The 25833-nt window shown below is 41.4% G+C and overlaps 1 protein-coding gene across 1 annotated transcript in view; it reads left to right on the forward strand.

Moving 5' to 3' along the window:
* LOC110495059 (voltage-dependent T-type calcium channel subunit alpha-1I) overlaps positions 1 to 25406 on the forward strand; it is a 183201-nt gene extending 157795 nt beyond the window's left edge. Inside the window, 5 exon segments of the mRNA XM_090195546.1 lie at positions 10203 to 10355; positions 15802 to 15936; positions 17223 to 17418; positions 17904 to 18229; positions 24007 to 25406. Coding sequence (XP_090051672.1) covers positions 10203 to 10355; positions 15802 to 15936; positions 17223 to 17418; positions 17904 to 18229; positions 24007 to 24669 — 1473 coding nt within the window. The 3' untranslated portion in view covers positions 24670 to 25406.
* The last annotated feature ends 427 nt before the right edge of the window (positions 25407 to 25833 follow it).

Raw genomic sequence — 25833 nt, forward strand, 5'->3', positions numbered from 1 at the left:
CTGTCTACGGCAGCCTTTCTCAATAGCAAGGCTATGCTCACTGAGTCTCTACATAGTCAAAGCTTTCCTTAAGTTTGTGTCAGTCACAGTAGTCAGGTATTCTGCCACTGTGTACTCTCTGTTTAGGGCCAAATAGCATTCTAGTTTGCTCTGTTTTTTGTTAATTCTTTCCAATGTGTATCTCTCTGTCTCTGTCTCTCTCTCTCTGTTATTTATTTGTCTCTCTCTCTGTTCTCTGTCTCTCTATCTCTCTCTCTGTCTCTGTCTCTCTCTCTCTCTGTTCTGTCTCTTCCTGTTATGTCTGTCTGTCTGTCTCTCCCTCTCTCTGTTCTGTCTCTCTCTCTCTGTTCTGTCTCTCCCTCTCTCTGTTCTGTCTCTCTCTCTGTTCTCTGTTTCTCTGTTCTCTCTCTCTCTCTCCGTTCTCTCTGTTCTCTCTCTCTGTTCTGTCTCTCTCTTTCTCTCTCTCTCTCTCTGTTCTGTCTCTCTCTCTGTTTTCTCTCTCTCTGTTCTGTCTCTCTCTGCTCTCTCTCTCTCTGTTCTGTCTCTCTCTCTCTGTTCTCTCTTTCTCTGTTCTGTCTGTCTCTTTTTCTCTCTCTCTCTCTCTGTTTTGTCTCTCTCTGTTCTCTCTCTCTCTGTTCTGTCCCTCTCTGTCTCTCTCTCTCTTTGTTCTCTCTCTCTCTATCTCTGTTCTCTCTCTCTCTCTGTTCTCTCTGTTCTCTCTCTCTCTCTCTCTCTGTTCTCTCTCTCTCTCTCTCTCTCTCTCTCTCTGTTCTGTCTCTCTCTTTCTCTCTCTTTCTCTCTCTCTCTCTCTCTCTCTCTCTCTCTCTCTGTTCTGTCTCTCTCTCTCTCTCTCTCTCTGTTCTGTCTCTCTCTCCCTCTCTTTCTCTATCTGTCTCTCTGTTTCTCTGTCTCTCTGTCTCTCTCTGTGCATGTGTGTTTGAGTACGAAGACTTCCCAGACCTCAGAGTACATGTTATTGCTTGAAGCAGTAGTTGAGACAGTTGGACTATTGAGCCAACCAAGAGGGGGGTCACAGCGGGGTGTGATTGGCTATGGTGCAGTGGTGGATGGGAGGCCAGCTGGGAGGGCAGCCAATCAAATGAGGTCAGCGCCAACACTTACCCACCCAGGACCTCCGAGCTGGCCAATCGTTGAGCCCCTGCTGAGTTGCATGCCCGCCTGTAACCTTTCTGTGTGTCTCTGTGTGGGTGTCCATCTCTCTGAGGGTAGTGGAGAGTGTGAGGGGAGGAGGGCAAACTGCCAGTCAATAGCCGGAGCTTGGCAGTGCCCACAGAGAAAGACAGGAACACACACACACTCTCACACGTACACACAAACACCAGCTCTTCAATATCTAATTGAAACTCCAACCTCTACTTGAAAGACTTTTTAACCTTTCTGATCTCCCCATTCCGGATCCGGGATCGTGAATACAGACTCAAGCTCATTACCATAACGCAATGTTAACTATTCATGAAAATCGCAAATGAAATAAATATGCTAGCTCTCAAGCTTAGCCTTTTGTTAACAACACTGTCATCTCAGATTTTCAAAATATGCTTCTCAACCATTGCAAAACAAGCATTTGTGTAACAGTATTGATGGCTAACGTAGCATTTAGCGTAGCATTTAGCATTAGCATTCAGCTGGCAACATTTACACAAAAAAACAGAAAAGCATTCAAAGAAAATCATTTACCTTTGAAGAACTTCAGATGTTTTCAATGAGGAGACTCTCAGATAGCAAATGTTCAGTTTTTCCTGAAAGATTATTTGTTTAGGACAAATCGCTCCGTTTTCTGCGTCACGTTTAGCTATGAAAAAACCCCTGTATCCAGGATTGTGTAAATCTATCAGCAAGCTCATTAGCATAACACAACGTTAACTATTCATGAAAATGGCTAATGAAATGAAATTAATCTATTTGCTCTCAAGCTTAGCCTTTTGTTAACAACACTGTCATCTCAGATTTTCAAAATATGCTTTTGAACCATAGCTAAACAAGCATTTGTGTAAGAGTATTGATAGCCTAGCATTGCATTAAGCCTAGCATTCAGCATGCAACATTTTCCACAAAAAACCATAAAAGCATTCAAATAAAATAATTTACCTTTGAAGAACTTCAGATGTTTTCAATGAGGAGACTCTGTTAGATAGCAAATGTTCCGTTTTTACAAAAAATATTATTTGTGTCGACTAATCACTCCGTTTTGTTCATCACGTTTGGGTAAGGAAAAAATAAATAAAAAATTAAAAAGTCATTAAAACACTAACTTTTTTCCAAATTAACTCCATAATATCGACAGAAACATGGCAAACGATGTTTAGAATCAATCCTCAAGGTGTTTTTCACATATCTATCGACGATAAAATCCATCGTGGCAGTTTACTTTCAATTCTGACGAAATGGAACGCGCATGGACTTACTGATTACGCACACAGGACACCGGGCGGGACACCAGGTAAATGTAGTCTCTTATGGTCAATCTTCCAATGATATGCCTACAAACACGTCACAATGCTGCAGACACCTCGGGGAATATACAGAAAGCGCAGGCTCATTCCTGGCGCATTCACAGCCATATAAGGAGACATTGGAACACAGCGCCTTCAGAATCCGGGGCATTTCCTGTATGAAACATCATCTTGGTTTCGCCTGTTGCATTAGTTCTGGGGCACGCACAGATAATATCTTTGCAGTTTTGGAGACGTCAGAGTTGTGTCTTTCCAAGGCTGTCAATTCCATGCATAGTCGAGCATCTTTTCGTGACAAAATATTGCGCTTAAAACGGGCACGTCTTTTTATCCAATAATGACACAGCGCCCCTATAGGTTCAAGAGGTTAACTCTGGGTTATTTTAATTAGAAACATACCCTCTCGATGCAGCACATTGATCCTGTAGAATATCCAGTCACTGGAATTATATTCAATGGAATATCTGGTTGAATGGAAGTTAACGATGCTCATTAGCTCTTAAAACACAAACAATGTTTAGTATGGGCAGCATTTGTCTTGGATCTCCCCTGCCTTGTGCCATGGAGTCTATATGGGGAAGGGTGTGTGTGTGTGTGTGTGTGTGTGTGTGTGTGTGTGTGTGTGTGTGTGTGTGTGTGTGTGTGTGTGTGTGTGTGTGTGTGTGTGTGTGTGTGTGTGTGTGTGTGTGTGTGCTTGGCTCTACCTATGAGAGTTAGAAATAACAGGACGCTTACCAGATAATGTTTAATTAAACAACAGAACAGAATGAATCATCTTCACTAGGGGTTACGAAAAGAGAACAGACTGAATCATCTTCACTATGGGTTATGAAAAGAGAACAGAATTAATCATCTTCACTATGGGTTATGAAAAGAGAACAGAATGAATCATCTTCACTATGGGTTATGAAAGGAGAACATAATGTATCATCTTCACTCTGGGTTATGAATAGAGAACAGAATGAATAATTTTCACTATGGTTATGAAAAGAGAACAGAATGAATCATCTTCACTCTGGGTTATGAATAGAGAACAGAATGAATCATTTTCACTATGGGTTACGAAAAGAGAACAGAATTAATCATCTTCACTATCGGTTACGAAAAGAGAACAGAATTAATCATCTTCACTATGGGTTATAAAAAGAGAACAGAATTAATCATCTTCACTCAGGGTTATGAAAAGAACAGAATGAATCATCTTCACTATGGGTTATGAAAAGAGAACAGAATGAATCATCTTCACTCTGGGTTATGAAAAGAACAGAATGAATCATCTTCACTATGGGTTATGAAAAGAGAACAGAATGAATCATCTTCACTATGGGTTATGAAAAGAGAACAGAATGAATCATCTTCACAATGGGTTATGAAAAGACGGAAGCATAAAGAGAGAATGAGAGAGATGAGAGGGAGATACATTTTACACACGTAAGACAGCTTGGGAGAGTGTGAAAGAGAGAGAAGGGAGGAGGAGGGTGAGAAAGAGAGAAAGAGAGCGACAGAGGGACAGAGAGAGAAAGCGAGAAAGCCTTGAAATACCATAGAAACGGCCAGCCCTAGAATGAGCATCTCTGTCGGAGGGTTGACTACAGGAAGTGGAGTGCCAAGATGTTGAGTTTGACAGACAGGAAATCAAACACACTGACAGGGACAGGCCCCGGGGGTAGATGTCACACACACACACACACACACACACACACACACACACACAGAGAGAGAGATCAACGAGGTGTGTTAACACCGTGTGTGTTCATACAGAGCGCTAGACGCTGCCTGGATCTTCTGTCTTCAGGCTTGATGATGTGAATCACCATCACATTGAGAAGCTAAAACACACAGCAGGAATGATCATCACAGGCTGCTCCTGTCAAACCACCAACGCTTTCTTCATCAAGGGCAGAGTTTGGTCTGGTAAACCTAGTCTGGTTAAAACTTAGTCTGGTAAAGCTAGTCTGGTTAAACCTAGTCTGGTTAAACCTAGTCTGGTTAACCTAGTTTGGTAAACCTAGTCTGGGTAAACATAGTCTGGGAAACCTAGTCTGGTAAACCTAGTCTGGTTAACATAGTCTGGGTAAACATAGTCTGGGTAAACCTAGTCTGGTAAACCTAGTCTGGTTAACATGGTCTGGGTAAACATAGTCTGGGTTAACCTAGTCTGGGTAAACATAGTCTGGGTAAACCTAGACTGGTAAACCTAGTCTGGTTAACATAGTCTGGGTAAACATAGTCTGGGTAAACCTAGTCTGGTAAACCTAGTCTGGGTAAACCTAGTCTGGTTAACCTAGTCTGGTAAACATAGTTTGGTAAACCTAGTCTGGGTAAACCTAGTCTGGTAAACCTAGTCTGGTTAACATAGTCTGGTTAAACATAGTCTGGTAAACCTAGTCTGGTAAACCTAGTCTGGGTAAACCTAGTCTGGTAAACCTAGTCTGGTAAACCTAGTTTGGTAAACCTAGTCTGGTTAAACCTAGTCTGGTTAACATAGTCTGGGTAAACATAGTCTGGGTAAACCTAGTCTGGTTAAACATAGTCTGGTAAACCTAGTCTGGTAAACCTAGTCTGGGTAAACCTAGTCTGGGTAAACCTAGTCTGGTTAAACCTAGTCTGGGTAAACCTAGTCTGGTTAAACCTAGTCTGGTAAACCTAGTCTGGTTAAACCTAGTCTGGGTAAACCTAGTCTGGTAAACCTAGTCAAAATGTTAATGTATTCTTATTTGCTTCAGATGTCAGAATGCTTTATAGAGTGGATCTTCATGTTTCTTATTGGCATTCACAAAAGTACCAAGTACAGTATGCACCTTGTGTGAGGAACGGCCCATAGTATCAGGAGCCTATTTCCTGTTCCTGTAGTGTGAAGCAGTTCGATGTACAAGTACACCCCCTGGATAGGACGCTCGTCTACGTGTCTCAGGGACTTACTCCCAGTCTATTTCCTGTTCCCGTAGCGTGAGGCAGCTTGATGTACAAGTACACCCCCTGGATAGGACGCTCGTCTACGTGTCTCAGGGACTTACTCCCAATCTATTTCCTGTTTCTGTAGCGTGAGGCAGCTTGATGTGCAAGTACACCCCCTGGATAGGACGCTCGTCTACGTGTCTCAGGGACTTACTCCCAATCTATTTCCTGTTCCTGTAGCGTGAGGCAGCTTGATGTACAAGTACACCCCCTGGATAGGACGCTCGTCTACGTGTCTCAGGGACTTACTCCCAATCTATTTCCTGTTCCTGTAGCGTGAGGCAGCTTGATGTACAAGTACACCCCCTGGATAGGACGCTCGTCTACGTGTCTCAGGGACTTACTCCCAATCTATTTCCTGTTCCTGTAGCGTGAGGCAGCTTGATGTACAAGTACACCCCCTGGATAGGACACTCGTCTACGTGTCTCAGGGACTTACTCCCAATCTATTTCCTGTTCCTGTAGCGTGAGGCAGCTTGATGTACAAGTACACCCCCTGGATAGGACGCTTGTCTACGTGTCTCAGGGACTTACACCCAATCTATTTCCTGTTCCTGTAGCGTGAGGCAGCTTGATGTACAAGTACACCCCCTGGATAGGACGCTCGTCTACGTGTCTCAGGGACTTACTCCCAATCTATTTCCTGTTTCTGTAGCGTGAGGCAGCTTGATGTACAAGTACACCCCCTGGATAGGACGCTCGTCTACGTGTCTCAGGGACTTACTCCCAATCTATTTCCTGTTTCTGTAGCGTGAGGCAGCTTGATGTACAAGTACACCCCCTGGATAGGACGCTCGTCTACGTGTCTCAGGGACTTACTCCCAATCTATTTCCTTAATGCTGAGTGCCAAGGAGTATGCCTCGCCCGGGGATCAAACTTCCAACCTTCCTATCTCCGGGCGCACACTCACTGTATTGTAGGTAAATGTATGAGTTGGCCTGTAATGAGTTGTACACAGTACCAGTCAAAAGTTTGGACACACCTACTCATTCAAGCGTGTTTCTTTATTTAGACTATTTTCTACATTGTAGAATAATAGTGAATACATCAAAACTATGAAATAACACATGGAATCATGTAGTAACCAAAAAAGTGTTAAACAAATCAAAATATATTTTATATTTGAGATTTTTCAAAGTAGCCAACCTTTTCCTTGATGACAGCTTTGCACCCTCTTGGCATTCTCTCAACCAGCTTCATGAGGTAGTCACCTGGAATGCATTTCAATTAACAGGTGTGCCTTGTTAATAGTTCATTTGTGGAATTTCTTTCCTTCTTAATGCGTTTGAGACAATCAGTTGTGTTGTCAAATCAAATGTTATTGGTCACATACACATGGTTAGCAGATGTTGTTGTGCGTGTAGTGAAATGTTTCTGCTTTTAGATCCGACAGTGCAGCAGTATCTAACAGATAATATCTAACAATTCCACAACAAAACGTAATACACACAGTCTAGTATGGAATGGAATGGGATGAGAATATATACACTCCCGTTCAAAGGTTTGGCGTCACTTAGAAATGTCCTGGTTTTTGAAAGAAAATCACATTTTATGTCCATTAAAATAACATCAAATTGATCCGAAATTCAGTGTAGACATTGTTAATGTTTTGTTGTAAATGACTATTGTAGCTGGAAACGGCAGATTTTTTTATGGAATATCTACATAGACGTACAGAGGCCCATTATCAGCAACCATCACTCCTGTGTTCCAATGGCACGTTGTGTTAGCTAATCCAAGTTTGTCATTTTAAAAGGCTAATTGATCATTAGAAAACCCTTTTGCAATCTGTTAGCACAACTGAAAACTGCTGTTCTCATCAAAGAAGCAATAAAACGGGCCTCCTTTAGACTAGTTGAGTATCTGGAGCGTCAGAATTTGTTGGTTTGATTACAAGCTCAAATGGCAGAAACAATTAACTTTCTAATGAAACTCGTCAGTTTATTCTTGTTCTGAAAAATGAAGGCTATTTCATGTGAGAAATTGCCAAGTAACTGAGGATCTTATACAACGCTGTGTACTACTACCTTCACAGAACAGAGCAAACTGTCTCTAACCAGAATAGAAAGAGGAGTCGGAGGCCCGGTGCACAACTGAGCAAGAGGACAAGTACATTAGAGTGTCTAGTTTGAGAAACAGATGCCTCACAAGCTCTCAAATGGCAGCTTCATTAAATAGTACCCGCAAAACACCAGTCTTAACGTCAACAGTGAAGAGGCGACTCCGGGATGCTGGCCTTCTGGGCAGAGTTGCAAAGAAAAAGCCATATCTCAGACTGGCCAAGAAAAAGATACGATTAATATGGGCAAAAGAACCCAGACACTGGACAGAGGAACGCTGCCTAGAAGGCCAGCATCCCGGAGTCGCCTCCTCACTGTTGACGTTGAGACTGGTGTTTTGTGGGTACTATTTAATGAAGCTGCCAGTTTTCTAATGATCAATTAGCCTTAAAATGATAAGCTTGGATTAGCCAACACAACGTGCTATTGGAACACAGGAGTGATGGTTGCTGATGATGGGCCTCTGTACGCCTATGTAGATATTCCATTAAAAAATCAGCCGTTTCCAGCTACAATAGTCATTTACAACATTAACAATGTCTACACTGTATTTCGGATCAATTTGATGTTATTTTAATGAACAAAAAATGTGCTTTTCTTTCAAAAACATACACATATGAGATGAGTAATACGAGAGATGTAAAAGACGAAGTCCATATTATGTCAAGAACAGCTCAAATAAGCAAAGAGAAACGACAGTCCATCATTACTTTAAGACATGAAGGTCAGTCAATACGGAAAATGTCAAGAACTTTGAAAGTTTCTTCAAGTGCAGTAGAAGAAACCATCAAGCGCTATGATGAAACTGGCTCTCATGAGGACCGACACAGGAAAGGAAGACCCAGAGTTACCTCTGCTGCAGAGGATAAGTTCATTAGAGTTAACTGCATAAGAAATTGCTGGCCAAATAAATGCTTCACAGAGTTCAAGTAACAGACACATCTCAACATTAACTGTTCAGAAGAGACTCAATGAATCAGGTTTTCATAGTCGAAGTGCTTCAAATATACCACTACTAAAGATACCAATAAGCAGAAACTTGCTTGGGCCAAGAATCACGAGCAATGGACATTAGACCAGTGGAAATCTGTCCTTTTGGTCTGATGAGTCCAAATGTTTGGTTCCAACTGCCTTGCCTTTGTGAGGTGCAGAGTAGGTGAACAGATGATCTCTGCATGTGTGGTTTCCACCATGAAGCATGGAGGAGGAGGTGTGATGGTGTGGGAGTGCTTTGTTGGTGACACTGTCAGTGATTTATTTGAATTTTCTTAACCAGCATGGCTACCACAGCATTCTGCAGCGATACGTCATCCCATCTGGTTTGCGCTTGGGACTATCATTTGTTTTTCAACAGGACAATGACCCAACACACCTCCAGGCTGTGTAAGGGCTATTTGTCCAAGAAGGAGAGTGATAGTGTGCTGCATCAGATGACCTGGCCTCCACAATCACCCAACCTCAACCCAACTGAGATGGTTTGGGCTGAGTTGGACTGCAGAGTGAAGGAAAAGCATCCAAGAAGTGCTCAGTATATGTGGGAACTCCTTCAAGACTGTTGGAAAAGCATTCTAGGTGAAGCTGGTTGAGAGAATGCCAAGAGTTTGCAAAGCTGTCATCGAGGCAAAGGGTGGCTACATTGAAGAATCTCAAATATAAAATATATTTTTTTGTAACACTTTTTTGGTTACTACATGATTCCATATGTGTTATTTCATAGTTTTGTTGTCTTCACTATTATTCTACAATGTAGAAAATAGTAAAAATAAAGAAAAACCCTTGAATGAGTAGGTGTGTCCAAACTTTTGACTGGTACTGGGTATATCCTCTGTGTGTCCCCAGGAGAGTCAGTGGACAGTGTTTAATGTACATATCCTCTGTGTGTCTCCAGGAGAGTCAGTGGACAGTGTTTAATGTATTTATCCTATTGTATGTCTCCAGGAGAGTCAGTGGACAGTGTTTAATGTATATATCCTCTGTGTGTCTCCAGGAGAGTCAGTGGACAGTGTTTAATGTATATATCCTCTGTGTGTCCCCAGGAGAGTCAGTGGACAGTGTTTAATGTATATATCCTCTGTGTGTCCCCAGGAGAGTCAGTGGACAGTGTTTAATGTATATATCCTCTGTGTGTCCCCAGGAGAGTCAGTGGACAGTGTTTAATGTATACATCCTCTGTGTGTCCCCAGGAGAGTCAGTGGTTGGACAGTGTATCTCTGCTACATGATTCCATATGTGTTATTTCATAGTTTTGTTGTCTTCACTATTATTCTACAATGTAGAAAATAGTAAAAATAAAGAAAAACCCTTGAATGAGTAGGTGTGTCCAAACTTTTGACTGGTACTGGGTATATCCTCTGTGTGTCCCCAGGAGAGTCAGTGGACAGTGTTTAATGTACATATCCTCTGTGTGTCTCCAGGAGAGTCAGTGGACAGTGTTTAATGTATTTATCCTATTGTATGTCTCCAGGAGAGTCAGTGGACAGTGTTTAATGTATATATCCTCTGTGTGTCTCCAGGAGAGTCAGTGGACAGTGTTTAATGTATATATCCTCTGTGTGTCCCCAGGAGAGTCAGTGGACAGTGTTTAATGTATATATCCTCTGTGTGTCCCCAGGAGAGTCAGTGGACAGTGTTTAATGTATATATCCTCTGTGTGTCCCCAGGAGAGTCAGTGGACAGTGTTTAATGTATACATCCTCTGTGTGTCCCCAGGAGAGTCAGTGGTTGGACAGTGTATCTCTGCTGATAAAGGACTCATTTGAAGGAGAGATGCTGATGATTGACAACCTCTCTGGGTCTGTCTTCCATCACTACTCCTCTACCTCTTCTCCTGTCTGGAAGGACTACAAGGGGAATCTGCAAGAGGTACACATGCACACACATACACACACAATATGAATGCACAAAACACAATATGAATGCACAAACACACACAGGTGCTCATAAACATGCACACGCACACTTACAGTACACATATCACACACACACACACACACACACACACACACACACACACACACACACACACACACACACACACACACACACACACACTACATCGATATGGGATTAACATCTCATGTCAATCATCCTGCTGTATAACTCAAAGGAAGCTATAGTGGTAGCTGTCAATCAAACAGACTGAGAAAACAGTGCTTTCCCTCCATACCTTACATTAATGTTCTTCTGAATGATGACACACACACTTAAATACAAACATTTAATGTGTGTGTATGATACACTTTGTGTGTACATGTGTGTGTGTGTGTGTGTGTGTGTGTGTGTGTGTGTAATTCATCTCTTTATGTTAATGTAATCTGCATGGTAGTTTGTTAAAATCACAAACAGAAAGAAATGCTCATGACAAGGCTGTACCATTCCCTGGAGAATCCAGTTCTGTTGATTCAGTATGAGAACATCTCATCTACATATCTGTTGTTGGCCAATCACATTCAACCTCCCTCTAACCTTGTTGCTATTCTCTCAACAAAATCATTTAATTCAGGACTATGTTGAGTTGACTTTCAAATACAGATGACATGCATGCACACACACATTCCCTATCTATCCATCATATTGTTATTGTGATGCTATCTTCATATGCATTATTTATATGCTGTGTGTGTGTGTGTGTGTGCGTGCGTGCGTGCGTGCGTGCGTGCGTGCGTGCGTGCGTGCGTGCGTGCGTGCGTGCGTGTGTGTGTGTGTGTGTGTGTGTTTGCATCGCTACCAGACGTAACCTTTAGGAATAATGTTATGATGCACATTCGCTGCTGCGTTTGATCTTTCTGGAGTTACCATGGGGAACACTGGAGAATGCATGTATTTCATTAATTCTGTACATTTCTATACATTTCTATTTAAACTCAGCAAAGTAAGGAACATCCTCTCACTGTCAACTGCGTTTATTTTCAGCAAACTTAACATGTGTAAATATTTGTATGAACATAACAAGATTCAACAACTGAGACATAAACTGAACAAGTTCCACAGACATGTGACTAACAGAAATTGAATAATGTGTCCCTGAACAAAGGCGGGGTCAAAATCAAAAGTAACAGTCAGTATCTGGTGTGGCCACCAGCTGCATTAAATACTGCAGTGCATCTCCTTCTCATGGACTGCACCAGATTAGCCAATTCTTGCTGTTCTTGATGTTACCCCGCTCTTCCACCAAGGCACCTGCAAGTTCCCGGACATTTCTGGGGAGGAATGGCCCTAGCCCTCACCCTTCGATCCCAGATGTGCTCAATGGGATTGAGATCCGGGCTCTTCGCTGGTCATGACAGAACACTGAAATTCCTGTCTTGCAGGAAATCACACACAGAACGAGCAGTATGGCTGGTGGCATTGTCATGCTGGAGGGTCATGTCAGGATGAGCCTACAGGAAGGGTACCACATGAGGGAGGAGGATGTCTTCCCTGTAACGTACAGCGTTGAGATTGCCTGCAATGACAACAAGCTCAGTCCGATGATGCTGTGACACACCTCCCCAGACCATGACGGACCCTCCACCTCTAAATCAATCCCGCTCCAGAGTACAGGCCTCGGTGTAACGCTGATTCCTTCAACGATAAATGCGAATCCGACCATCACCCCTGGTGAGACAAAACCGCGACTCGTCAGTGAAGAACACTTTTTGCCAGTTCTGTCTGGTCCAGCAACGGTGGGTTTGTGCCCATAGGCGACGTTGTTGCTGGGGGTGATGTCTGGTGAGGACCTGCCTTTACAACAGGCCTATAAGCCCTCCGTCCAGCCTCACTCCGCCTATTGTGGACAGTCTGAGCACTGATGGAGGGTTTGTGCGTTCCTGGTGTAACTAGGGCAGTTGTTATTGCCATCCTGTACCTGTCCCGCAGTTGTGATGTTCAGATGTACCAATCCTGTGCAGGTGATGTTACACGTGGTCTGCCACTGCGCGGACGATCAGCTGTCAGTCCTGTCTCCCTGTAGCGCTGTCTTAGTTGTCTCACAGTATGGATATTGCAGTTTATTGCCCTGGCCACATCTGCAGTCCTCATGCCTCCTTGCAGCATGCCTAAGGCACGTTCACGCAGATGAGCAGGGACCCTGGGAATCTTTCTTTTGGTGTTTTTCAGAGTCAGTTGAAAGGCCTCTTTAGTGTCCTAAGTTATCATAACTGTGACCTTAAGTGCCTACCATCTGTAAGCAGTTAGTGTCTTAACGACTGTTCCACAGGTGCATGTTCATTAATTGTTTATGGTTCATTGAACAAGCATGGGAAACAGTGTTTAAACCCTTCACAATGAAGATCTGTGAAGTTATTTGGATTTTTCCGAATTATCTTTGAAGACAGGGTTCTGAAAAATGGATGTTTCTTTTTTTGCTGAGTCTACATATGTAAGTAATATAAGTAATATGTGGTTTTCATGACTGTGGGCCTGAAACACATCACGTGTCAGTAATGATGGTGGGATGACTGGGATGTCAATGTTTGATGGTGTGTATGTGTGTGTGTGTGTGTGTGTGTGTGGGGGGGGGGGGGGGGGGGGGGGGGGTGGGCATACTTTACATACTATGCTAGATGTAGTGCAGTACACACAGAGAGAACAGTAGTGAGAGGTCTCGCCTTAACCCGACATCATCTGTCCATCCATCTATCTCTCTCTCTCTCCATCTTTCACCCTCTCTTCATTGTTTTTATTTTCTCTCTCTTTATTTCTCTATCTCTCTCTCTCTCTCTCTTCACTTCTCTCTCTCTCCCTTTCTCTCTTTCTCCCATCCCTCCCTCTTTTTCATTATACTGATGGGCTCAGACCAGCTGACAGGGAGATTCCTCAGAGTCGGTCTAATGGTCCAGATATAACCCATACTGCCATATTACCATACCAACCTGTCACTACCACCTCCATGACTGTCAGCCAATCAGCCGCTCAACTTTTTGACACAGTCCACCTAGAGAGCAGGCTGTCAATTACTTACATCACTGTGGGAGTTAGAACTTTAGTCAGTTACAACTTTAGTCAGTTACAACTTTAGTCAGTTACTACTTTAGTCAGTTACTACTTTAGTCAGTTACAACTTTAGTCCGTTACAACTTTAGTCCGTTACAACTTTAGGTTGTTACAATTTTAGTCAGTTACAACTTTAGTCCGTTACAACTTTAGTCAGTTACAACTTTTGTCCGTTACAACTTTAGTCAGATACAACTTTAGTTCGTTACAACTTTAGTTTGTTACAACTTTAGTCTGTTGCAACTTTAGTCAGATACAACTTTAGTTTGTTACAACTTTAGTCCGTTACAACTTTAGTTCGTTACAACTTTAGTCCTTTACAACTTTAGTTCGTTACAACTTTAGTTTGTTACAACTTTAGTCCGTTACAACTTCAGTCTGTTGCAACTTTAGTCAGATACAACTTTAGTTCGTTACAACTTTAGTCCGTTACAACTTTAGTCCGTTACAACTTTTGTCTGTTACAACTTTAGTCAGTTACAACTTTAGTCAGTTACAACTTTAGTCCGTTACAACTTTAGTCCGTTACAACTTTAGTCCGTTACAACTTTAGTTCGTTACAACTTTAGTCCGTTACAACTTTAGTTCGTTACAACTTTAGTCCGTTACAACTTTAGTTCGTTACAACTTTAGTCCGTTACAACTTTAGTCCGTTACAACTTTAGTTTGTTACAACTTTTGTCCGTTACAACTTTAGTCCGTTACAACTTTAGTCCGTTACAACTTTTGTCTGTTACAACTTTAGTCAGTTACAACTTTAGTCAGTTACAACTTTAGTCCGTTACAACTTTAGTCCGTTACAACTTTAGTCCGTTACAACTTTAGTCCGTTACAACTTTAGTCAGTTTCTACTTTAGTCAGTTACAACTTTAGTCTGTTACAACTTTAGTCCGTTACAACTTTAGTCAGTTTCTACTTTAGTCAGTTTCTACTTTAGTCCGTTACAACTTTAGTCCGATACAACTTTAGTCCGTTACAACTTTAGTCAGATACAACTTTAGTTCGTTACAACTTTAGTCCGTTACAACTTTAGTCCGTTACAACTTTTGTCTGTTACAACTTTAGTCAGTTACAACTTTAGTCAGTTACAACTTTAGTCCGTTACAACTTTAGTCCGTTACAACTTTAGTCCGTTACAACTTTAGTCCGTTACAACTTTAGTTCGTTACAACTTTAGTCCGTTACAACTTTAGTTCGTTACAACTTTAGTCCGTTACAACTTTAGTCCGTTACAACTTTAGTTTGTTACAACTTTTGTCCGTTACAACTTTAGTCCGTTACAACTTTAGTCCGTTACAACTTTTGTCTGTTACAACTTTAGTCAGTTACAACTTTAGTCAGTTACAACTTTAGTCCGTTACAACTTTAGTCCGTTACAACTTTAGTCCGTTACAACTTTAGTCCGTTACAACTTTAGTCAGTTTCTACTTTAGTCAGTTACAACTTTAGTCTGTTACAACTTTAGTCCGTTACAACTTTAGTCAGATACAACTTTAGTTCGTTACAACTTTAGTCCGTTATAACTTTAGTTCATTACAACTTTAGTCCGTTACAACTTTAGTCCGTTACAACTTTAGTTTGTTACAACTTTTGTCCGTTACAACTTTAGTCCGTTACAACTTTAGTCCGTTACAACTTTTGTCTGTTACAACTTTAGTCAGTTACAACTTTAGTCCGTTACAACTTTAGTCCGTTACAACTTTAGTCCGTTACAACTTTAGTCCGTTACAACTTTAGTCAGTTTCTACTTTAGTCAGTTTCTACTTTAGTCAGTTTCTACTTTAGTCCGTTACAACTTTAGTCCGATACAACTTTAGTCCGTTACAACTTTAGTCAGATACAACTTTAGTTCGTTACAACTTTAGTCCGTTACAACTTTAGTTCATTACAACTTTAGTCCGTTACAACTTTAGTCCATTACAACTTTAGTCCGTTACAACTTTAGTTCGTTACAACTTTAGTCCGTTACAACTTTAGTCCGTTACAACTTTAGTCCGTTACAACTTTAGTCAGTTACAGCTTTAGTCAGTTACAACTTTAGTCAGATACAACTTTAGTCCGTTACAACTTTAGTTCGTTACAACTTTAGTCCGTTACAACTTTAGTCAGTCACTGGATACAGGGCAACACATTTGAACTGTATGAGTTGTTATGACAGCTTATAGCAAGTGTTATTGTGCACTGTATATGCATTATTTGGCACTTTAAATGCGCTTATAATTAATCATAATATTTTTAGCAAAAATAAAGTGTTTCTCACACTTTTCACATAAGAAATCGGGTGTATTGAATAACATAATGTGCTCTGTTGGAATTCTGTGTGTTTGTATCGCAGATCCGATTGGCTGAGGTGGAGCAGGCGTCTCTGATGTCAGAGCAGTTGTCTGACAAGTCGTCATCACTGGCCCTTCCTGATGATCTTAGTCTGGACGACCACAGTGACTACCAGCTCCTGGTCAGGGACGGCAAGGTGGGGCGTGCACATTACTCTCATTGACACAAAACATGCGCACACACTGAGAAACTATATACTTTTTGTTTTTGCATAATTCAACTGCTTACACACTTGAACACATTCTATCACACACTGCATCCCACTGCATTAACTGCTTGATTAGCGAATCAATGCTCCCGTGTGTGTTTCACCATGTGCCGTGGGCAGGCTAGGGCGACGGGTCTGTGTTTGTTGGTGTCTGTGTGCCTGTGTGTGTGTGTGTATGTGTGTGTGTGCGTGTAAGCAAGATCATGATGTGTGTGTGTGCATGCGTGTGTGCGAGTGTATGTGTGCGTTTGTGTGTGTGAGAATGATCGCGATGTGGGTGCGCGTGCGTGTTTGTGTGAGCATGATCGTGATGTGTGTGTGAGCATGATCGTGATGTGCGTGTGTGTGTGTGTGTGTGTGTGTGTGTGTGTGTGTGTGTGTAATCATCTCATCTCCTCTAAGCTGTTTCATCTGGTTTACCTTATTGCTTTTCTCTATTGAAACTAATTTGATATCCAATCTAAAACGAGGCACTGTGGAGCTTGCAATTACTTTAGTTTGGAAAAATATATTACTAATCAACAGATGTATTGACTGAAGAGAGATGAAGTATCAAATAGTAGGAAATATCAAAATGTATAAAATTCTCTAAATTGGAAAAATATCCCATGGTGCTTTTTATTACAATTATATTTCATTGGTATCAATACTTCATTTGGTCATTTCATTTCACAGTTAACACTATTTACATTGAGACTTTTGCTTTACCACAGACAACGCTTTTGTTGTTGTTATTGTTGTTGTTGTTGCTGATGTTGGCTAGTTAGCTAGCGTGCTCGGCTAACCCCTAATGAATGGTGCTATCAGCTAACAAAATGCTAGTCTTTCCAAATATTGACAACAAGATCAAGCATTCAAGTTCAACCACCTTTGACTCTAAGTTATGCATATTTCAATGCTAATATGCTAGTGTGGTAGTTGAACTCTTTTAACATGCTACACCAGGGGTAGCCTCATTTGGTTAATACACTTAAAATGCTAATAGATAGATAGAATGAGGGGGGAGATAGAATGTTACATGGTCATTCACTCTAGATAGGGCTAGCCCTTATAGCCATAGCAACAGATGCTTATTGATTTCTAATAATGCTAGCAGTAGTACCTGGAACTTTACAGATTATATGTGAGTGTTAATTGAAGTCATCCTGAATGCTTATATTTGTTATAGGATAACTCTGAGGTACTCCCCCTCCCCCATCTCTTTCTCTCTATAGGAGGAGAGAGGGAGCAGTGACTCCCACAGTTCTGAGGAATTGAGGGGGATTCAGGCTGGGTGTGGAGGGCGTTGGGGGCACGGAGGTTCTCGACCCCACAGCAGAGGCCCTGAAGATGGGGTAGGATTCCTGCTAGAGGTGGGTGCCCAGCCCCAGTTCCAGAGCCAGTCTCTCCAGTTCCTCCACCACAACAGAGGTAACCTTGTTCTCCTTTTTCTTCCATCTCATTAGCACTTGTGAAATCTGATGGATATGTGTGCATACATTACCAGTTGACATTTTCATCTTGTGACCTTTGTTTATGATCTTGGTATTTAACTGACTGTGTTTAGTGATGATCACATGACTTTGCAATGACATTGAAATGATCATTTCATTCAGAAGGTTTTCCTTCTCATGCTCAGATGTGTGAGAGAGAAAATTATGTTTTGCTTCGTATTCACACAGTTGATTACACCGACATCCCAATGTTAATTAACTAAAAGACAGATGGGCAAGCATACACAAAGACATTGATTAACGACATTCAATGACATGCCTATCCTTCCTCCCACCATAACATTAGCGTTATACAGCTGGATGGATGACTGGATGGATGGATGGATAAATAGATAGATAACTCATGTTCATTCTACATGCAACATTTCTATCTTTCTATAGATAATAACTGTATGTCAACAGATGATGATGGCCATCACAGTGACCAGGTTGGCAGTGTCGGATGTAGAGGTTCCTCCTCTCCTCTCTTCCATCTCCCTGTGGAGTTCTTTCACCCCGCCACAGCCACAGCGGTCCCCCCACCCATCCACAGGACGGGGGTAGACCCAGGGGGGAGAGAGGCATCCAGGCTGCCTTCCCCAGCCTCCTGGTCCTCTCTGCGCTCCCCAGGGGCCAACAGCAGTGTCCTAGACTCCCCAGGGGCCAACAGCAGAGTCCTAGACTCCCAAGGGGCCAAAAGCAGGGTCCTAGACTCCTCAGGGGCCAACAGTAGGGTCCTAGTTTCCCAGGTAAGAGGTTATGGGGTCATATTGGTAGAGGGAGTATTCATGTAGTGAAATGTACACTGGGTGTACAAAATATTAAGAACACCTTCCTAATATTGAGTTGCACCCCCAGGTGTGTCAGGTTGGCTGTATGTCCTTTGGGTGGTGGACCATTCTTGATACACACAAATCAAATAAAAATTGTATTGGTCACATACACATGGTCAGCTGATGTTATTGGTCACATACACATGGTTAGCAGATGTTATTGGTCACATACACATGGTTAGCAAATGTTATTGGTCACATACACATGGTTAGCAGATGTTATTGGTCACATACACATGGTTAGCAAATGTTATTGGTCACATACACATGGTTAGCAGATGTTATTGGTCACATATACATGGTTAGCAGATGTTATTGGTCACATACACATGGTTAGCAAATGTTATTGGTCACATGGTTAGCAGATGTTATTGGTCACATACACATGGTTAGCAGATGTTATTGGTCACATACACATGGTTAGCAGATGTTATTGGTCACATACACATGGTTAGCAGATGTTATTGGTCACACACACATGGTTAGCAGATGTTATTGGTCACACACACATGGTTAGCAGATGTTATTGGTCACATACACATGGTTAGCAGATGTTATTGGTCACACACACATGGTTAGCAGATGTTATTGGTCACACACACATGGTTAGCAGATGTTATTGGTCACATACACATGGTTAGCAGATGTTATTGGTCACATACACATGGTTAGCAGATGTTATTGGTCACATACACATGGTTAGCAGATGTTATTGGTCACATACACATGGTTAGCAGATGTTATTGGTCACATACACATGGTTAGCAGATGTTATTGGTCACATACACATGGTTAGCAGATGTTATTGGTCACATACACATAGTTTGCAGATGTTTTTGCGAGTGTAGCGAAATGCTTGTGCACAGGAAACTGTTGCGCGTGAAAAACCCTGCAGAGTTCCAGTTCTTGACAAACTCAAACCGGTGCACCTGGCACTTACTACTATACCCTACTGACACTGAAAAAAAGGGACACCGTCTTCCAAATGATCGCACCGCAACATGCACAAATTCATGTTGTTACTCCTATGAACAGAGAAAGTGAAATATTTCTCGATATTAAAACTTCTTACGGCTAGGCTCAACAACATTCCGCTGAAAAGGCAGAGCGCAAAATAAAAAAACATTTTTTATAAATATGTAACTTTCATACATTCACAAGTGCAAGACACCAAATTAAAGATAGACTTCTTGATAATCTACCCATCGTGTCTGATTTCAAAAAGGCTTTACAGCGAAAGCACACCATATGATTATGTTAGGTCAGAGCCTAGTCACAAAAACACACATAGCCATTTTCCAGCCAAAGAGAGGAGTCACAAAAAGCAGAAATAGAGATAAAATGAATCACTAACCTTTGATGATCTTCATGAGATTGCTCTCATAGGACTTCATGTTACACAATACATGTATGTTTTGTTTGATAAAGTTCATATTTATATCTCAAAATCTCAGTTTACATTGGCGCTTTATGGTCAGTAATGTTGTGCCTCGAAAACATCCGGCAAATTTTCAGAGAGACACATCAATATACAGAAATACTCATAATAAAAGATACCACTATTATGCACAGAATTATAGATATACTTCTCCTTAATGCAACCGCTGTGTCAGATTTCAAAAAAGCTTTACGGAAAAAGCAAACCATGCAATAATCTGAGTACGGCACTCAGACACAAAAACAAGCCATGCAGATACCCGCCATGTTGTGGAGTCAGTAAAAGTCAGAAATAGCATTATAAATATTCACTTACCTTTGATGATCTTCATCAGAATGCACTCCCAGGAATCTCAGTTCCACAATAAATGTTTATTTTGTTCGATAAAGTCCATCATTTATGTCCAAATTTTGTTAGCGCATTTGGTAAACAAATCCAAACTCATGAGGCGTGGGCAAGTCCAGGAGAAAGTTCAGACGAAAAGTTCAAAAAGTAATATTACAGTTCGTAGAAACATGTCAAACGAAGTATAGAATCAATCTTTAGGATGTTTTTAACATAAATATTCAATAATGTTCCAACCAAAGAATTCCTTTGTCTTTAGAATTGCAATGGAACACAGGTCGCTCTCACGTGTGCGCGCGTGATCAGCTCATGGCACTCTGGCAGGCCTCTGGTTGAACGAGCTATCATTCGCCCCCACGTCACAGTAGAAGCCTCAAACAACGTTCTAAAGACTGCCTTAGGAAGTGCAATTTGACCCCATAGACACTGTATATTCGATAGGTAAGTTGAAAAACTACAAACCTCAGATTTCCCACTTCCTGGTTGGATTTTTCTCAGGTTTTCGCCTGCCATATGAGTTCTGTTATACTCACAGACATCATTCAAACAGTTTTAGAAACCTCAGAGTGTTTTCTATCCAATATTAATATGCATATATTAGCTTCTGGGCCTGAGTAGCAGGAGATTTACTCTGGGCGCGCTTTTCATTCGAACATGAAAATGCTGCCCGCTATCCCAAACAGGTTAAAAAAGACCCAAGCTGCTAATAAAACAACCTATCAATAAACGTTCCCACTCATTCATTACTGCTGCACTGCTTGTTGTGGCGGGAGTGGAAGTACATAGAAAACATATTTTATGGCTAATAAAAGTATTGAATAAAAAGTGTTGACAGTGCTTAGTAAGAACTTAAACATGAACTCACTCATAAAAACAGCAGCTCTTTGCTGTATTCGTCTCATGGTTTTAAAAGTTTTGAAATCTCACAACTTTCCTGTATCTTTCTTTTACGCCTGTCTCATCATTGCAGACACGGTAATCTGAGCCATCCGATTGGCCAGCGGTAGGCCTATAGCGCAGTTGATTTGCTCTCACCAGGCAGGAAGAGTTTGTACCTTTAGTCACATGAAATGGTTAAAAAATGTTGTGCAGTGCAGCTGAATAGGGTGCCTCTACAAATAAAACATTAAAATAGGAATACAAGGCTTTATCGTTTATTTCTACCCTTTTTTCTCCCCAATTGGTAGTTACACTCTTGTCCCATCGCTGAAACTCCTGTACTGAGGTGAAGGTATAGAGCCATACGTCCTCCAAAACAGCAAGCAGCAATGCTTCTTGACACAATGCTCACTTAACCTGCACCAATGTGTCAGAGGAAGCACAGTACAACTGGCGACCAAGGTCAGCTTGCAGGCGCACAGCCCGCCACAAGGAGTCGCTAGGGCACAATGGGACAAGAACATCCCTGCAGTCCAAACCCGGACAATGCTGTGCCAATCGTGCGTCACCCGGTCACAGCCGGTGACACAGCCTGGGATCGAACCTGGGTCTGTAGTGATGCCTCAAGCATTGCAATGCAGTGCCTTAGACCGCTGGGCCACTCGGGAGACCCTATCGTTGGGTTTTTTACATAAATATTTGCCGATCAACTAGAAATGCCTTGGAGATCGACCGTATATTCAGGTGTGTGCTATCATATAGTGTCGTATATGGACTTCAGTGTAACAGCCATGGGTGTTATAATGGATTGACTTTATGGGGTGAAATACCCATCAGATTCAGTTGTTTTCCACTCGTTGGTAAGGGCTACACTCCACTAGAGTTAAGGTCCATGGGGATGCTTACTATAAGAGATTACATTTACAATATACTGCAGCTTCTTTTATATTCTAAGAGGGGGAAGTATCCAGCTGATGCACAGCAGCCATTTTGTTCCAGAAAGCTCACTGTGGTTGAGACAGTTATTAAGGAATAAAACACAATACATGGGCATATCTGTAAGGAGTGAGTGCATCAAAGTTGAATTATACATCTTCCTATTCAGACCTTTATATCTTCCTATTCAGACCTTTATATCTTCCTATTCAGACCTTTATATCTTCCTATTCAGACCTTTATATCTTCCTATTCAGACCTTTATATCTTCCTATTCAGACCTTAATATCTTCCCATTCAGACCTTTATATCTTCCTATTCAGACCTTTATATCTTCCTATTCAGACCTTTATATCTTCCTATTCAGACCTTTATATCTTCCTATTCAGACCTTAATATCTTCCTATTCAGACCTTAATATCTTCCTATTCAGACCTTAATATCTTCCTATTCAGACCTTTATATCTTCCTATTCAGACCTTTATATCTTCCTATTCAGACCTTTATATCTTCCTATTCAGACCTTTATATCTTCCTATTCAGACCTTTATATCTTCCCATTCAGACCTTTATATCTTCCTATTCAGACCTTTATATCTTCCTATTCAGACCTTTATATCTTCCTATTCAGACCTTTATATCTTCCTATTCAGACCTTTATATCTTCCTATTCAGACCTTAATATCTTCCTATTCAGACCTTTATATCTTCCTATTCAGACCTTTATATCTTCCTATTCAGACCTTTATATCTTCCTATTCAGACCTTTATATCTTCCTATTCAGACCTTTATATCTTCCTATTCAGACCTTTATATCTTCCTATTCAGACCTTTATATCTTCCTATTCAGACCTTTATATCTTCCTATTCAGACCTTTATATCTTCCTATTCAGACCTTAATATCTTCCTATTCAGACCTTTATATCTTCCTATTCAGACCTTTATATCTTCCTATTCAGACCTTTATATCTTCCTATTCAGACCTTTATGTCTTCCTATTCAGACCTTTATGTCTTCCTATTCAGACCTTTATATCTTCCTATTCAGACCTTTATATCTTCCTATTCAGACCTTTATATCTTCCTATTCAGACCTTTATATCTTCCTATTCAGACCTTTATATCTTCCTATTCAGACCTTTATATCTTCCTATTCAGACCTTTATATCTTCCTATTCAGACCTTTATATCTTCCTATTCAGACCTTTATATCTTCCTATTCAGACCTTTATATCTTCCTATTCAGACCTTTATATCTTCCTATTCAGACCTTTATATCTTCCTATTCAGACCTTTATATCTTCCTATTCAGACCTTTATATCTTCCTATTCAGACCTTTATATCTTCCTATTCAGACCTTAATATCTTCCTATTCAGACCTTTATATCTTCCTATTCAGACCTTTATATCTTCCTATTCAGACCTTTATATCTTCCTATTCAGACCTTTATATCTTCCTATTCAGACCTTTATATCTTCCTATTCAGACCTTTATATCTTCCTATTCAGACCTTTATATCTTCCTATTCAGACCTTTATATCTTCCTATTCAGACCTTTATATCTTCCCATTTAGACTTTAGTGCACAGTATTTTTCATTTAAATGGTATTCTACGGTGCTAAGTGTGCATTTTCAGTTCATGGCACACAAAAACAAGCAATATTCTTCTTCTACTTCAGAGGTAACCATGGCAACAGCATGTAACTGACCTTTTCTGTATCAATTTGTTTTGTTTATGTCATTTCCAGAGTGCTTTGTGAGATTCTGTTCCAGTACATTTCTGCAGCACTACACTAATTAGCGAGGTCATCCCTTCTCTACTTGACTCTCTGTTTTCTTGGTTCTTGTGCTTAAATACTTCATCCCGCTCTCATTCACTTTTTTCTCTCTCTTTCTGTCTTACTGTCTATCTCTCTGTTTCTTTCACTTCTCTCTCTCTTACTGTCTGTCTATCTCTCTCTGTCTCTCTCTCTGTCTCTCTCTCTCTCACACTCTCTCTCTCTCTCTCTCTCTCTCTCTCTCTCCTTACTGCTCTCTCTTCTTTCCCCCCTTGCTATCCCTCCACCCCGCAATCCCCTCTATCCTTCCTCAGCACCCGTCCCACAGTGACTCGTCCCTGGCCACAGGCAGCTCCGAGGGAAGCCTCCAGACCACCCTGGAGGAAGGTCTCAGCTTTAGCATCTCCCCCCCTCGAGGAGACCTGGGACTCTCCCTGGCCTTGCCTCTCCTCTGCCCTCTCCCCCTCCCTCACCTCGACGAAACACGACAAACCCCCAGATCGCAGGGTCACCCCTCAATGAGAGGCCGCAGTACAGCATTCAACCTCCAAGCCACTAGAGGGCACCAGAGGAGCCAGAGCAGCTGTGGCAGCAGCACCAGTCCCGGGTGCCCAAGGCAAGACTCTATGGACCCTTCAGATGACGATTGTGGGATAGGGATGGGAGGCGAAGGATCCAGTCAGGCTTTTAACAGCGAACGTTTATCAGAGACACTTAGTAGTTTGTCTCTGACGTCACTGCTGTCACCTAGCTCCCTGGCACCCCCTCTGGTGAAAAAATGTAATAGCACTGGGAGTTTGGACCAGGCAAATCTTTCTGTCAGGAGTAAAGATGGACAACAGTACTATGAGATAGATGCTCATGGGTACCTCACCAACCCTTGGACTGAGAAGAGGGGTGGACAGGAAGGGGAGATGGGGTTTGGAGTTAAAGGTACGAGCCAGATGATGGATGCCGGCTCGAGGAAAAACAGATAAAACTTTATCTATCGGTTGGAACTTTTTTTTCTCCTCCAGAGGTGTTTGATTGATATCTGTTCAATGAACTCGTCTCCTCCCTATTTCGCTCTCTCTCTTTCATCAGTGAGATGTCCATGTTCTCTTCTTTCCATGACGATTGGGTGAAAATTGAAGCTGAGTGATTGGTATACATTTTGTGGAGGATTACAATGACTTCTGGGTAATGGAGTTTAATTAAGGCATCTCATTTTCTGAGACATGTGGATATTCTTTGAGAGGACTACAGCAATGACAGGACCCTTGAAAAACATGCTAATTCTGGGCTTGCATGGAGTATAGTCGCCCTCATCCATACACCCAAAGAAAAGCAAAAAAAGTACCAAAATGTGAATTTCGTGTGAGCATTGTCGGAACATTGATGAAACTCGAAAAGAAAACGATTGACTAACAGGGCTAGCTTAGCTTAGCGGCTAATGCTATTGCTCCTGTGATTGACAACAGGGCTAGCATAGCCCAGTGGCTAATGGTAGTCTAATGGTTTTGTCCTCTTGAAAAAAGACAATGCTCATTATTAAGATAAGCAGATTGTAGAGTCCTTTCGATGAGACTTTGTACAGAGTTGTTGTTTTTTATTCACATCTATAAGGTAGCATTGATTACCAACTTTTTCTTTTAGCTTAACATTTGATAGGTGAAAAAAAATCAAGGTTGCATATTTGATGGGTTTTCTAGTTATAAAACATATTGGATCTGTATGAATGCAGATGTGTCCCTCTGTGTGTGTTAGGATGAGATATAAAGGCTAATCTAGAAATACTAGAATTAGCAAAAGGGCACCTTTTGAATGGAAAAAAATCTATATGTGAGAGCTATAGTGAAGAGACGTGGGGAGTGAATGAGAACATATGCCGTACCATAGAGGAATAGGCCATGTTCTCATGAATCACCCATGAACCAAGGGCTTCAGAGAAGATGCTCTCCTGTCCCTACTGGATAGATGCACCATATCCAATGAGAGATCGAGATCGGACGCCATCTTGGTTGGTGAAACACAAAGTAAAACAAAGTCCCGGTCAGTTTCACAAAATGGAGTTCTTGTCTCTTGTCCCCCCCTTGTTGACATTTGTGCAGCGTTGTGTATCGACGTTTTGAAGGAAAATTGTATACCTCAGGTGGATTACA

The sequence above is a fragment of the Oncorhynchus mykiss genome, chromosome 13 (genome assembly GCF_057628025.1).
Source record: "Oncorhynchus mykiss isolate SJ-2025 chromosome 13, ASM5762802v1, whole genome shotgun sequence".
Taxonomy (NCBI): domain Eukaryota; kingdom Metazoa; phylum Chordata; class Actinopteri; order Salmoniformes; family Salmonidae; genus Oncorhynchus; species Oncorhynchus mykiss.